The sequence below is a fragment of the Podarcis muralis genome, chromosome 8 (genome assembly GCF_964188315.1).
Source record: "Podarcis muralis chromosome 8, rPodMur119.hap1.1, whole genome shotgun sequence".
NCBI lineage: Eukaryota > Metazoa > Chordata > Lepidosauria > Squamata > Lacertidae > Podarcis > Podarcis muralis.
In genome coordinates, this window is record NC_135662.1 from 80,002,164 (window position 1) to 80,013,729 (window position 11,566).

Here is an 11,566-nt window from a genome sequence, read left to right on the forward strand (position 1 = left end):
CTCCTTGAAGATATTGATGTTCAGCAGGTGCATTTCTTAATAGAAGCACCAAGTGCTTCAAACATTTCATCATAAGCAGGTGTTGGATTTCTTCCCATATGTTATGATGTTTTGAAATGAGAATATTCTCTCTGAAAGTTTAGGTTTTATAGTGGCACTTCTTCGTTTTCATTATTGTTTTTAAATTGCATCTATTTATATTTGCTAAATGCATTTGTTAAAAACAAGCATTCCCTACATTAAAGGAGGCAGTCCTTTTTTAAAATTTATTTACGAAAGCCTAGAGAGAAAGGTATGGTATGCTGTATCTTCAAAACAACATCTGTCAAACTGGTTTTCATCAGATTAAATATATCCTCAAAGCAGCCATTTATAGCTTACAAAATACTAGAAATGTAGGTTACACTATGCGTGAAACGCCAGCAGAATGCAAAGCAATTGAAAGAATGAAGCCCTGTTTCCTCCTCCTTTCTGTTTCTCTGGAGGATTGGAGAAGGAGGAGGGGAGACTGCTGTCACGATTTCTCTATCCCTTTCTATTTTTAGCAGCTATTTGTGGAGAGATGGCAGCGTTGCTGATGTCAGGATGCTGTAAATACCATGAAATCAGGGAATTGGTGTCTTGCACCAGAAATCAGACTCTGATTTCTTCAGGAAATACAGATGTGCAAAATTGGCCCCTATAATTAGATGGCAATATGAAGGCTCTGGAAAGACTAGGCCTGGTATAAATACTAGTCACCTGTCCCACGCACCCCCCAAAAAAATATTGAACAGAGCAAGCAAGCGTCATCTAGCCTTCACTTCCAGTAACTCATCTCAGACACTTGCTTGGAGACATGCATTCCAGGCCTGTATGCAGGTCCAATAAGTCATGGCCCCAGCCTGGCTCTGACACATGGGAAGTAAATTATATCAGGGAGTGGAATCCAATTGGTGACCTTGCACTTATGGTAGGGCTTTTGATTTAGCAGTGTCTCTACTAATAAAAGGGATGCGGGTGGCGCTGTGGGTTAAACCACAGAGCCTAGGACTTGCCGATCAGAAGGTTGGCGGTTTGAATCCCCGCGACGGGGTGAGCTCCTGTTGCTCGGTCCCTGCTCCTGCAAACCTAGCCGTTTGAAAGCACGTCAAAGTGCAAGTAGATAAATAGGTACCACTCCGGTGGGAAGGTAAACTGCGTTTCCGTGCACTGCTCTTGTTCGCCAGAAGCGGCTTAGTCATGCTGGCCACATGACCTGGAAGCTGTACGCCGGCTCCCTCAGCCAATAAAGCGAGATGAGCGCCGCAATCCCAGAGTCAGTCACGACTGGACCTTACCTTTACCACTAATAGAAGGGCAGGTGATTTATTTATTTTTTTGGTCAATCTGCCGTTCTGTCTGCAAGCTCCTCTTGCCAACTTCCACTCTGATGTGGAGGTTCCTCAACTCTCTGGAGCTGATTTTTTGAGGCAGCAAAGGGAATCGGAAAAGTCACTTGTCCTCTTCCATTAGTGGAGGCATCCACTGACTCAAAAACACCTTCATGACCACAAAGGAGGGCACCAGTTGGTTGTCAGAGATGGCTTTTTCCAGATTTGTTTTTTTCCAGCTGAGCCAACTTGTGGTAGAATCATGTGCTCTTAGTGAGGTTTTTTGCCTCCTTTTCCTGAGAGGTTGCCCTTAGATTGAAACGGCTTTCACGTGGAAATTTCCTAAGTTGTCTCAGAGAGAGAACCAGCCCATACTTCTTTGACCCAAGGGGCTTCATTACAAACATCTTCTTTGAGCAGCACCAGTGGTTAAATCTAGTGGCTGCAAGTGCTTCTCAAAAAAATGCTGCTCCAAAATTTCATGGTTCGACGGAGAACAGTGAAAATTGAAAGGTCATAGGGAGAATATGTGAGGAAATCATTCAAATTCAGATTTGCCATTATGAAGCCTTTCAGAAAATGTCATGGCAAGCAAATACTGTGCAGAAACTAGATTTCATGTTTTATTAACACGTCGTTTGCTATTCGTTTTTTCTGACTGTCATGTGTGTTTAAGTGCTTAACACAAATTTGAAAAGTTTGTAAATCAAACATCCTCCCCAGAAATATCATTGCTAGGTTTCCTGGATTTTGATGCTGTAGTGTTAGCCTTAAAGGCGGATTTAATATTATTTGCCTTATGTTTACTGTACTACTAAAACTTGACCCAGCTGGATTACCGCTTTGCATTCTGGGCACAGCACATTTTGAACTCCCACTAAAGCGGATGATTAGGTAGTCCTAGTTCCTTCCACTCACCCACTCCTTCCACAGCCCTCTTACATGCTCTCTACCACCCATTGTACCAAGCAATGAAAAGGTGAGGATGACTTCAACCCCAGAGAACGTAGACTGAAGGACCTGTTGCTGCCTTGTCATATTGCTTATTTGGGGTTCCATTTTTATTCTCTCTGCGTTACTTAATTTTGAATCTGGAACATCTAAGAATCAATCTTCCAAACTCCGCCATGTTTGCACCTCTAGTACATTAACTAGTACAGCAAGGATAGATAATTCATGGAGATTGCTATGAGAATGTTGGTTTCCAAGGGTGTCTCTGGCTGTGTTCGTTTGAATTGATTATAAAGTCTGAGTAATAAAGTCTTTGGAATTATCTGTTGTGGCTTTTTGCCCTCTGGCTGTTATCAAATGGCACTGTTCAGTTATATAGCTAAATATTCCTCTTTAATTTTCCAGTCCACCTAAACCAACTGTGTTCATTTCTGGAGTCATTGCAAGGGTGAGTTTCCATCTTTGTTAATTTTCAACTGTTTTAAAATCAAGGGAAGCTTTGCCAGTTTCTGGTGAATTTCAACTTGCTTTTGGTTTTGATCTGGTGTCTCCCCTTCTCATTTTTAATTTATCATTCACACATAAATTCCCTAATATATTAAGTGCCGTACAAAGATTGAAAGGTAAGACCACAGGTGCACAGTCTGATAGACAAAACCCAAAAAGGAAAAGGAATGGAGAAATTACCGTATTTTTCGCTCCATAAAACACACTTTTTCCCCTCCTAAAAAAATGTGTGTGCATCTTATGGAGCGAATGCAGGGCGGGAGGCTCTGCTCAGCGCTCCTTTTAAAGATCCACGCGGAGCTTTTCCCTGAGGAGGGAGAAAAGCCAGCAAGAGCCTCACACACACTGCACGCGGCTCTTTAAAGGGAGCGCTGAGCAGAGCCTCCCTCCTGCATTCGCATCTGGGATGCATACAGGCTCTGCTCAGCGCTCCCTTTAAAGAGCCGTGCGGAGCGTGTGTGTGGCTCTTGGGGGCTTTTCCGTGAGGTGGGAGAAGGGACTGACTGGCTGGCTGCCCTCTTTCCCTTCCCACACCTCCCGGAAAAGCCAGCAAGAGCCGCTGCCAGGCTCTGCTCAGCACTCCCTTGTAAGGGCTCCCTTTCGTCCCTCATCCTGCTTTGCTGGGAAGCCAGCAGAACAAGAGCCGCTGCGCAGCTATCGCTCTTGCTCTGCTGGCTTCAGCGAGAGCTGCGCAGCTTGCTCTGCTGGCTTCTCAGCAAAGCAGGAGGAGGGACGGAAGGGTTTAAAGCAAGAAAAGCGAGAGCCGCTTACATGCTCTGCGCAGAATTTTTTTTTCTTGCTTCCCCCCTCTAAAAACAAGTTGCGTCTTATGGAGCGAAAAATATGGTGCCCGAATTGCTCCTGCATGAAGTGCATCATTTAACTCTGTGTATTTGTGTGTCAGAAAAGGGCTAGTTGCTGTCCACTTTATAGTGCAGAATATGGCCTTATTCATACCATTTTGGAACAGCATGTACATTTTGAATTTAGAGAAAGATTATGGGCACCAGTCACAAAATGGATACCATGGGGAGACTTTGCCACCGTCTTCCCACACTTGGCGGGCAGCAGTGATACAGCTACCAGGAAGCTCTCGTTGTGATACTGCAAATTCACACACATTAGCTTGCCAAGTTATGCAGCCATTTGTTTCATAAGTAGTAAAATGTGCAAAACCTTCATTTTAAGCCAATTTCCTAGATTCCTGTAGAGCAGCTCATTTTAGCTGCAGTTTGTATACACCATGGTCATTTCAACAACAGGTAAATGTTTATATTGTGAAATGGGCAAGCTTATACGAAGCACAAGCTCATATTCTGTAGCCCAAGAAACAGTTTGTAAGAATCTCTGACATTCTGGCATGTCAGGCTGGAGCAAACACCCACACACACACAACTTGCAGATGAGACAGGTGTTCTCTCTTTTTCTTTTTCTTTTCATTCTGATGTGTTTGTTTTTTTAATCAGGGTGATAAAGACTTCCCTCCAGCTGCAGCCCAGGTGGCTCATCAGAAACCGCATCCCTCTGTGGAAAAGCATCCTCCCGCACAACATGTCAACCAACACATCCACCAACCTCGCAAATGAAGCTCCTGTCCCAGGATCCAGCCATAGTGTTTACGGATGGAATGATTAAGAGATTTGTGCTACCAGATCTTTTGAAAGTGCTATCTCATGCTTTTGCCTTAATTGCCTATGGTTTAAATGGTTAAAAAGGGGTGGGGGGTGGGAAGGGAAGAGTCTTCAATCCTACAACTCAGCTGGGAAAAAAACATGTTCCTGTGTACTGCCAATAAAAAAAATATATGGTCATAGAAATGTAACGGGATTGGGAAAACCTAGATCTTTGAATAATTATTTTAAACTTTTTCGTTTCTGGATTTTGGCACTACTGGAATGCATTAGATTGGGATGGGAGGAGAAGGGGTGTATTTACTTTTTGCCTGCCCTCTTCTGGTGAGAGGTTTTCAATGCACGAGTAAGACTTTTAGGGCATTCTTGCAATTATTTTTATTATTTTTTTCTTCTTTTTCCTCAAACATGTTTGAGGAAGGGCCGGCGCAATTATTTTTATTTTAGTCTAGGATATGAAAGGACCAGAAATTTCTCAGATGGGTAGATCTCTCTTGCAAAGTGTGGGTCTTTAGGAGATTTATGTCGCAGCCTAGCCAAAGATGAGCCAACTGGTTGGCCCAAAGTCTACATTCCCCCAAAAAAACAACAACAACAGAGCAATAAGAGGCAAGAATCCAAATAAAATGGCAAGATTGGATGGTCTACCTATTGCTACACTTTCTACATGCTCAGAAAGTACAGAAACTTGAAACAGATTTGAAGCCTGCAGGAATAACACATGACAGCACAACCATTCCTAAATAGATAGCTTCAAATTGTAGGATCCGGGTGAATCACATGTTTGAATGCTCTGCCTACAATCTGAAGTGCCTGCAGTCCAGGAAGGACCCCGCCATATACAAACTTGAATAATCTTACAGTGGCAATTTAAGATCTATGTTATATTAATGCAGTAACGTGTGAAGTACTGGTGGACAATGACTTGTCCTTTTATTTCACCACAGCAAGCAGAGTAAATTAGCTCTAGTGTGTGGCAAGTGGTCTCAAGATGGTGGTGTGTATTCTCATAAATATCTGTTAGATCCATTACACTCATTGGGGAACAAGATGAGTGTTGCATTGCACACCTGGAGATCTCCACCAGCTGCCTATAAGGATATCCACTGCTAGATTTGGGAGCGGGGGATGTAAAAATCATTATGGTGAAAGCTAAGCCTGGTCATGCAAACAACCTTGTACTTCGGAATCACTTGGTTCTGTATACTGTACCCAAATTTCATTTACATTTTTATAGGTATTTTATTTTTTAAATGGTGAAACCACACCACTCTTTTTTCTTCTTCTTTTTTAAAATCCTGTAGACTACAATGCATTCCAATAACTTCAGAAAAAGTTGGCTGCTAATAAATCATTGTTACAATTTCTCTTCCGGCAACCATGGAAGATTTCCACTCCCCTTGGGCTTTGAAGAATCATTTATTTTTAATGACGAATAACATGAGAAAACTGCAAGAGGAGGTTTAATAATAATAAAAACCCATTGAAATACTGCTTAATAAAAATGTGTAATTATTTTACGACTGCCATGGTTTTGAAACGAAACAGAGATGGGGTCTGTTTGGTTTCTTCAGCCGCTGTGTGTAAAACAAGTCAAAGCTTCACAAAGGGCTGCTTACTACTATTTTCCTCAATGTTTAAAGATGCCCACCTTGCCATTAGGCACAGAGGGAACCTCTGTACCCTTGATCATTATTCCTAAATTGATGACAGAACTCTAGGAAAACTCGGTCAAACAGCAAACTCTTCAAATACAAATCAATATCTGCTTCACAGCCAAAAGTGTCACAGAAGAACTGCACGTGGAAAAATGCCCCCAACTACAAATTGGACATGGTAGCTGCTTGCATTGGCTCATTCCTCTGACCCTTGAACATGTGTTGCTAGGGTGTCATCCATAACTGCTCTCCAGCTTGTATGTGAATTCAGCAACCTAGTCTGCAACATCTGGACCTTTCTATGTCTTGGTCAAGACATGAATCTAGATGCTTTTCTCACATTTTAAGGCAGGGGCCAGCAACCTAAGGCCCATGAGCCACAAGCTGCCCATGGGGGGTCGTTTAACCGGCCTATGGGCCACCCCAAACCGAGCCGCCCGCTCGGCGAGTCCCCACTGAGGATTCGCTTCCACAGCACTGGAAATCACTGCGCAGGCGCAGACACTGGAAATCTCAGGCGCACGTGCGATCTGGCCCACAAAGGGATCTCCGCTGGAGTGAACCGGCCCAGGCGAGGTAAACCTTGCTGACCCGTTTTAAGGCATGGTTGCCTGGTTCTTCTATAAATACATGATTGTTGGATGACAGGAGGAAGCTATGCTTGAGCAGAAAGAAAAATGAGTAGAAACTGCCTAATATATGTGGTGCTTGGTGCAGTGTGGCCTAGATGTCACTGTGCCATAGAACCTACCTACCTACCTAGACACCGATTCATCAACACGGGCATAGGTAAATAGGAGCAACATGCTGCCTAGAGTTCTTTAGATGGAGTTGATTTGCTGCTCTCTGTATCTAAATAGTTGCAATCTAAATGGTTCTCTTGTTTGCATGTTTATTTTCACATGTAACTGAGAAAAATGTTTTCAAACCCTTGAGGCATTTCAGTGGCAGAATCTCTCTGCTGAGGAAACTTGTGTGCTTATCCATGGTAACTAAACTGGAACTCTCTGTATGGAGGAGGAATATCTCTCTTGTGATGGAGAAAAGGCTATCATTTTCATGCCCTGCTTTGTGAGCACTCAAAATCATCAGGCTGCCCACTGGAAATAGAATGCTAGAGGGATAAATGTTAAAGGGTGTCCTTATACTTATTTCATGTACGTATATGCTTATCAGATTTCTGTGCATAAAATAGCTGAAGTCCTAGAGATACTTGACCAGAATAAGCCATGTGAACAATAAGAAGTGAAACCTAAGGCGAATATGTTATTGGCTTTAAATGACTTGGTTCTAATTTGTTTCCAGAAAAAAATCCTGCCTTTTTTGAAATCAAGTTTCAGCATGTGTAGCTTATGAGGCAAACTCTTCTTTCTTGAAGTGCCATTAAAATGACTACCTTGTGACAAATGAAAACGGAATGCTAGATAATAAATAAAATGTTTTGCATACACACACACATAATTTAAATGTTATTGTCATGAGGTGCAATGTAGCCATCTACTCTCTGAAAGTCTGCTCATCTCAATAACTGTACATGTGATGTATTTTATGGATATAAAATCAAACTGGGCTTTATGTACATCATCAAGAGAACATGAGCAACCCTTCGATGTATGAGAAATCTCGCTGGGTCCAGCGGGGCTTGCTCCCATTTCAGTATGTTTAGCATTGCAACCTAGGTCCTATCTGGAGTTCACTTGCTCATTTGTTGGACCCAGCACTTAATACTTGGATCATACACCTGCGACAGTTTTGTTTCCACCCCTACACTCGGTGATAAACTGACGTGACTTGAAAAGCATTGCGGGAGAGGTGATGTTATCTGCCCGAGGTGGTGTTTGTGGCTGCCCATGCAAGGCTGCTTTGACTAAGGTCAATATACCAGTGGATACATCCATTCCAAACAGGGCAAGGCTATGTTTCCTGACTGTAGTGTCCTTTCACTGTATACATTTGAATACATTCTTTGGATGTTAAACTCCTATTATCTCTATTTAAAACATGATAATGCAATACAGTTGTATTCAATGTTAAATCAGTGTAGACCAGTGTTTCCCTATTTTTTGTCTCCAGCTCTTTTTGAACTACTAGTTCCCACCATCCCTGACCACTGGTCCTGTTAGCTAGGGATGATGGGAGTTGTAGTCCCAAAACAGCTGGAGACCCAAGTTTGGGAAACATTGGTGTAGACCCATTGAACTTAAGTCCATAAATTTCTATGGGTCTATTCTGAGTACAGATGGTGACCGCAGGTCCTTTTGAACCCAGAAGAGGGCAGAACGTGGGCAGGGTATAATGGGGTGGGACATGCTTATACGCTGCCGATGTGTGCGGGGGCTGGGAATGGAACCACCACACGAAATGGTTGCCATCTGTATAACTTAGTTGGATACAATCAGATTTGGGATTGTGTTTTGGAAGTAAAATTGTTTGCCAAATCTTATTTGGAGAAAGTATAGTTTGCTTGTTTGGTTGTCCCGGTTGACTGCTATTACAAACATCACTGGAGTTGAATTCAAGGATACATGGGAGTGGTTTTTGACGCAAAAGTCTAATACTGCACCTTGGGGAATCCGCTCAGTTTTAGCTAAATTTAAGAGAGAAGTATGTAGCATTAAACCTTGCATCCTATTGTGCAAGGAAGCCGACTGCTTTTGAATTTAAGATCTGGCATCTTATTTATCTGGCAGGTGCAACATTAGATTAGCTTTCAATGGAGCCATATTTATTGAATACCTTGTGGCAGCCTTGTCCATTTAAAAATTCAGCACAATGAATAACTGCATTTTAAATCACTGTTGCTTTTTCTGTGGGGGGGAAATTAACCTGAGCTGCCTCACCATGAGCTCATGATCAACTGGCATGATGACATCCACAAGTGATGGTTTATCAAACAGAGAGGACATTAGCCTGCAACTGATGTGACAAATGTGACACCTGGAAGAATCTGGAACAAAAACAACATCCTTAAATAAACTCTTCAGTTGAGCTCATTAGGGGAACATTTATTAAAAGCACAGCATCTCCTTTTGCTATTCTGTATATGTTGGAAATGTACGGAGCTATGGTACTAGGTGAATTGCTAGTTTGTTACTAAAACTCTTGGATTTTTTGGACACCCGATGCAGCAGAAAAACACACACACATATGCTACAACACAGAGTGGGCTGCTTTTGTATGTCGCTCCTGTGCATCATGGAGCTTTAATCAACCTAGTGACCTTCAGATGCTTTTGACAACCATTCCCATCAACTCCGGCTAGATTGGGAAAGGCTGGCATAATGGATGAATAGCTGAAACAAGACACCAGCACTGTGCAGCTGCTACTAGTATCCTCCCAACGCTTAACGTCTTTTTCTGAGCTAGTTAATTCTTATTAATCTCCAAGGTAAACTCCCCCGCCCCCCCAAAAAGAAAATATATACAGGATATACAGAACACACTGAAGATGCTATCTATCACACAAGAAGTGGCTTCCAGTTTTATAAAACTAGACTGAAAAAATGTTTCCGCCACTCTATGCTAGGGGAAACTCCTGTTATGTTTAATTTCTGTGTCTTGTGCTGCTGTTAGAAGACGCAGGAAAAGTTCAACAAAAAGGAACAACTTTTTGCACAGTGCACCAATTTAAAAGGAACGGAAAATTTATAATGGGAAGTTCTGAGCAGGAGTCCAGGTGCTGGCAGTGGCTCCAGATTTTGCCAAAGTAATTATCTGCTTGCAAGATTGCATTGCAGCTGTTTGACTGGTGGCAACTTAATTAGGTTAGTTGTACTAGGAAAGGAAACTGAATAGGACAGGTGCCTTGGCCTTCATCTCACCATCAAAGGCTGCATCTGTGACTGAATCACACAGGGTGAATCCTGTTTCCTGCCATTGGGTGAGATACATATAATCTTCTATCCAATGTTAGTTCTACTCCAAGTAAATCCATTAAATTTAATGGGCATGACTAACTTAGGTCCATTAATTTCAATGGATTTAGGACTTGCCGTATTTTTCGTCCCATAGGACGCACCTAGTTGGGGGGGGGGGGATAAAGGAAAAACCAGGCCGGGGAACAGCGGGATGGCGGCGCTGCGCCTCCCCACTGTCCCCCGAGCTTGTGGGGCTGGCCGATGCCTGCCAGAAGCGCGGGGCGCTCTGCTTCAGCAGGCTGCTATCCGCAGCCTAGGGAGCCCTGCGGGAACTCCCGCAAGGCTCCCCATGCTGCGGATGTCTGCCCAGCGCGCGGGGCACTCTGCTTCAGGGCGCGCCGGACGGCAGGCTGCTGTCCGCAGCCTAGGGAGCCCTGCGGGAACTCCCGTGGGTTCCCCAGGCTTGCTGATAGCTTCCTGCGCACCGACCCCTCTCGCTCTCCAAGCTTCAGCGAAAGCCTGTATTTGCCCCATGGGACGCACACAGATTTCCCCTTCATTTTTGGAGGGGGGAAAGTGCGTCCTATAGGGCGAAAAATACGGTAGTTGGCTACAACCTTAGTTTCTACCTTTTCAACTAAACTATGAACCTGACGGCAGATTACAACAAACAAAGACAAATAAGAATAGCATTAAAACAAATTATGAAAATTAGAGAAATGGCAAACGGAAAAGCAATTTAAAATTCAGTTTGAGCATAAATTACAATTTATCTTTGGGGGGGGGGGGGAGAGAAGAAAGCATTGTTTAGCCACCCTAAAAGAGAACTGGCCTTGCAAGGCTTTGCTGGGAAGACAGTTCTATAGTGAGGGCACCACTAGTGTAAAAGGTCTGCTCCTTGTTCCTTTAGTTTGATGCTAGAGGAAGATGAGTAAACAGGTAAAAGCTTCTGGATTTAAAGACATACAGTTTGAGCATATTTGTCATTAACTCAGAAGCACCAAAATGCACATAGGCAATTTGTTAAGAGTGTTATATAAGGTTCTGTTGGTTATGAGGGAAATACCTGATTCTCCATTTTGTTGGCATTTAGCAAAGCAGGGAACAGCTAGAGTTAGTTTGGCCTGAGTCGTCATATCTCTCTCCTCCATAAGGTAAGTTTTCTTTGCTTTTCAAGGGTCACATCCAATGGTGGCTTTGCTTTAGTGGAAAGCACTTCTAGTTGTGCATGTTGGGACACCCAATTTTCACCCCAACACACACCAATGCCTGGACTTGTGCAAGCAGCAGTCCTTTCTGCTAAGGTCACATCAGTTGAAATTCAGAAGAGACATGTGAGTGGGGGGAAATTTCCAGTAGTTGGCGATGCAACCTCCCTGTATTGCTCCTTGCCATTCAATATGATTTGTAAAACAAGAATCAATAAACTGTTATTGTTATAATTTGGCTATTATTGGGGGTATATTGGAAAACTATTTTTTAAATTATATATTAAAAAACAGAGTGAGTAAAAAATTGCATGATAAATTCTCCAAAAAAAGAAAGTGACAAAACTATTTTCAAACATTTGTTGGTTGGGGAGGAGTGTAATGATGTGGGGGAGGAATTTA

At 42.9% G+C, this 11,566-nt stretch overlaps 1 protein-coding gene across 1 annotated transcript in view; it reads left to right on the forward strand.

Moving 5' to 3' along the window:
* Window positions 1-5,932, forward strand: part of DAP (death associated protein) — a 31,905-nt gene extending 25,973 nt beyond the window's left edge. Inside the window, exons 3-4 of the mRNA XM_028737965.2 lie at window positions 2,709-2,751; window positions 4,277-5,932. Coding sequence (XP_028593798.1) covers window positions 2,709-2,751; window positions 4,277-4,396 — 163 coding nt within the window. The 3' untranslated portion in view covers window positions 4,397-5,932. The remainder of the gene's footprint in view (window positions 1-2,708; window positions 2,752-4,276) is intronic.
* Window positions 5,933-11,566: the final 5,634 nt, after the last annotated feature.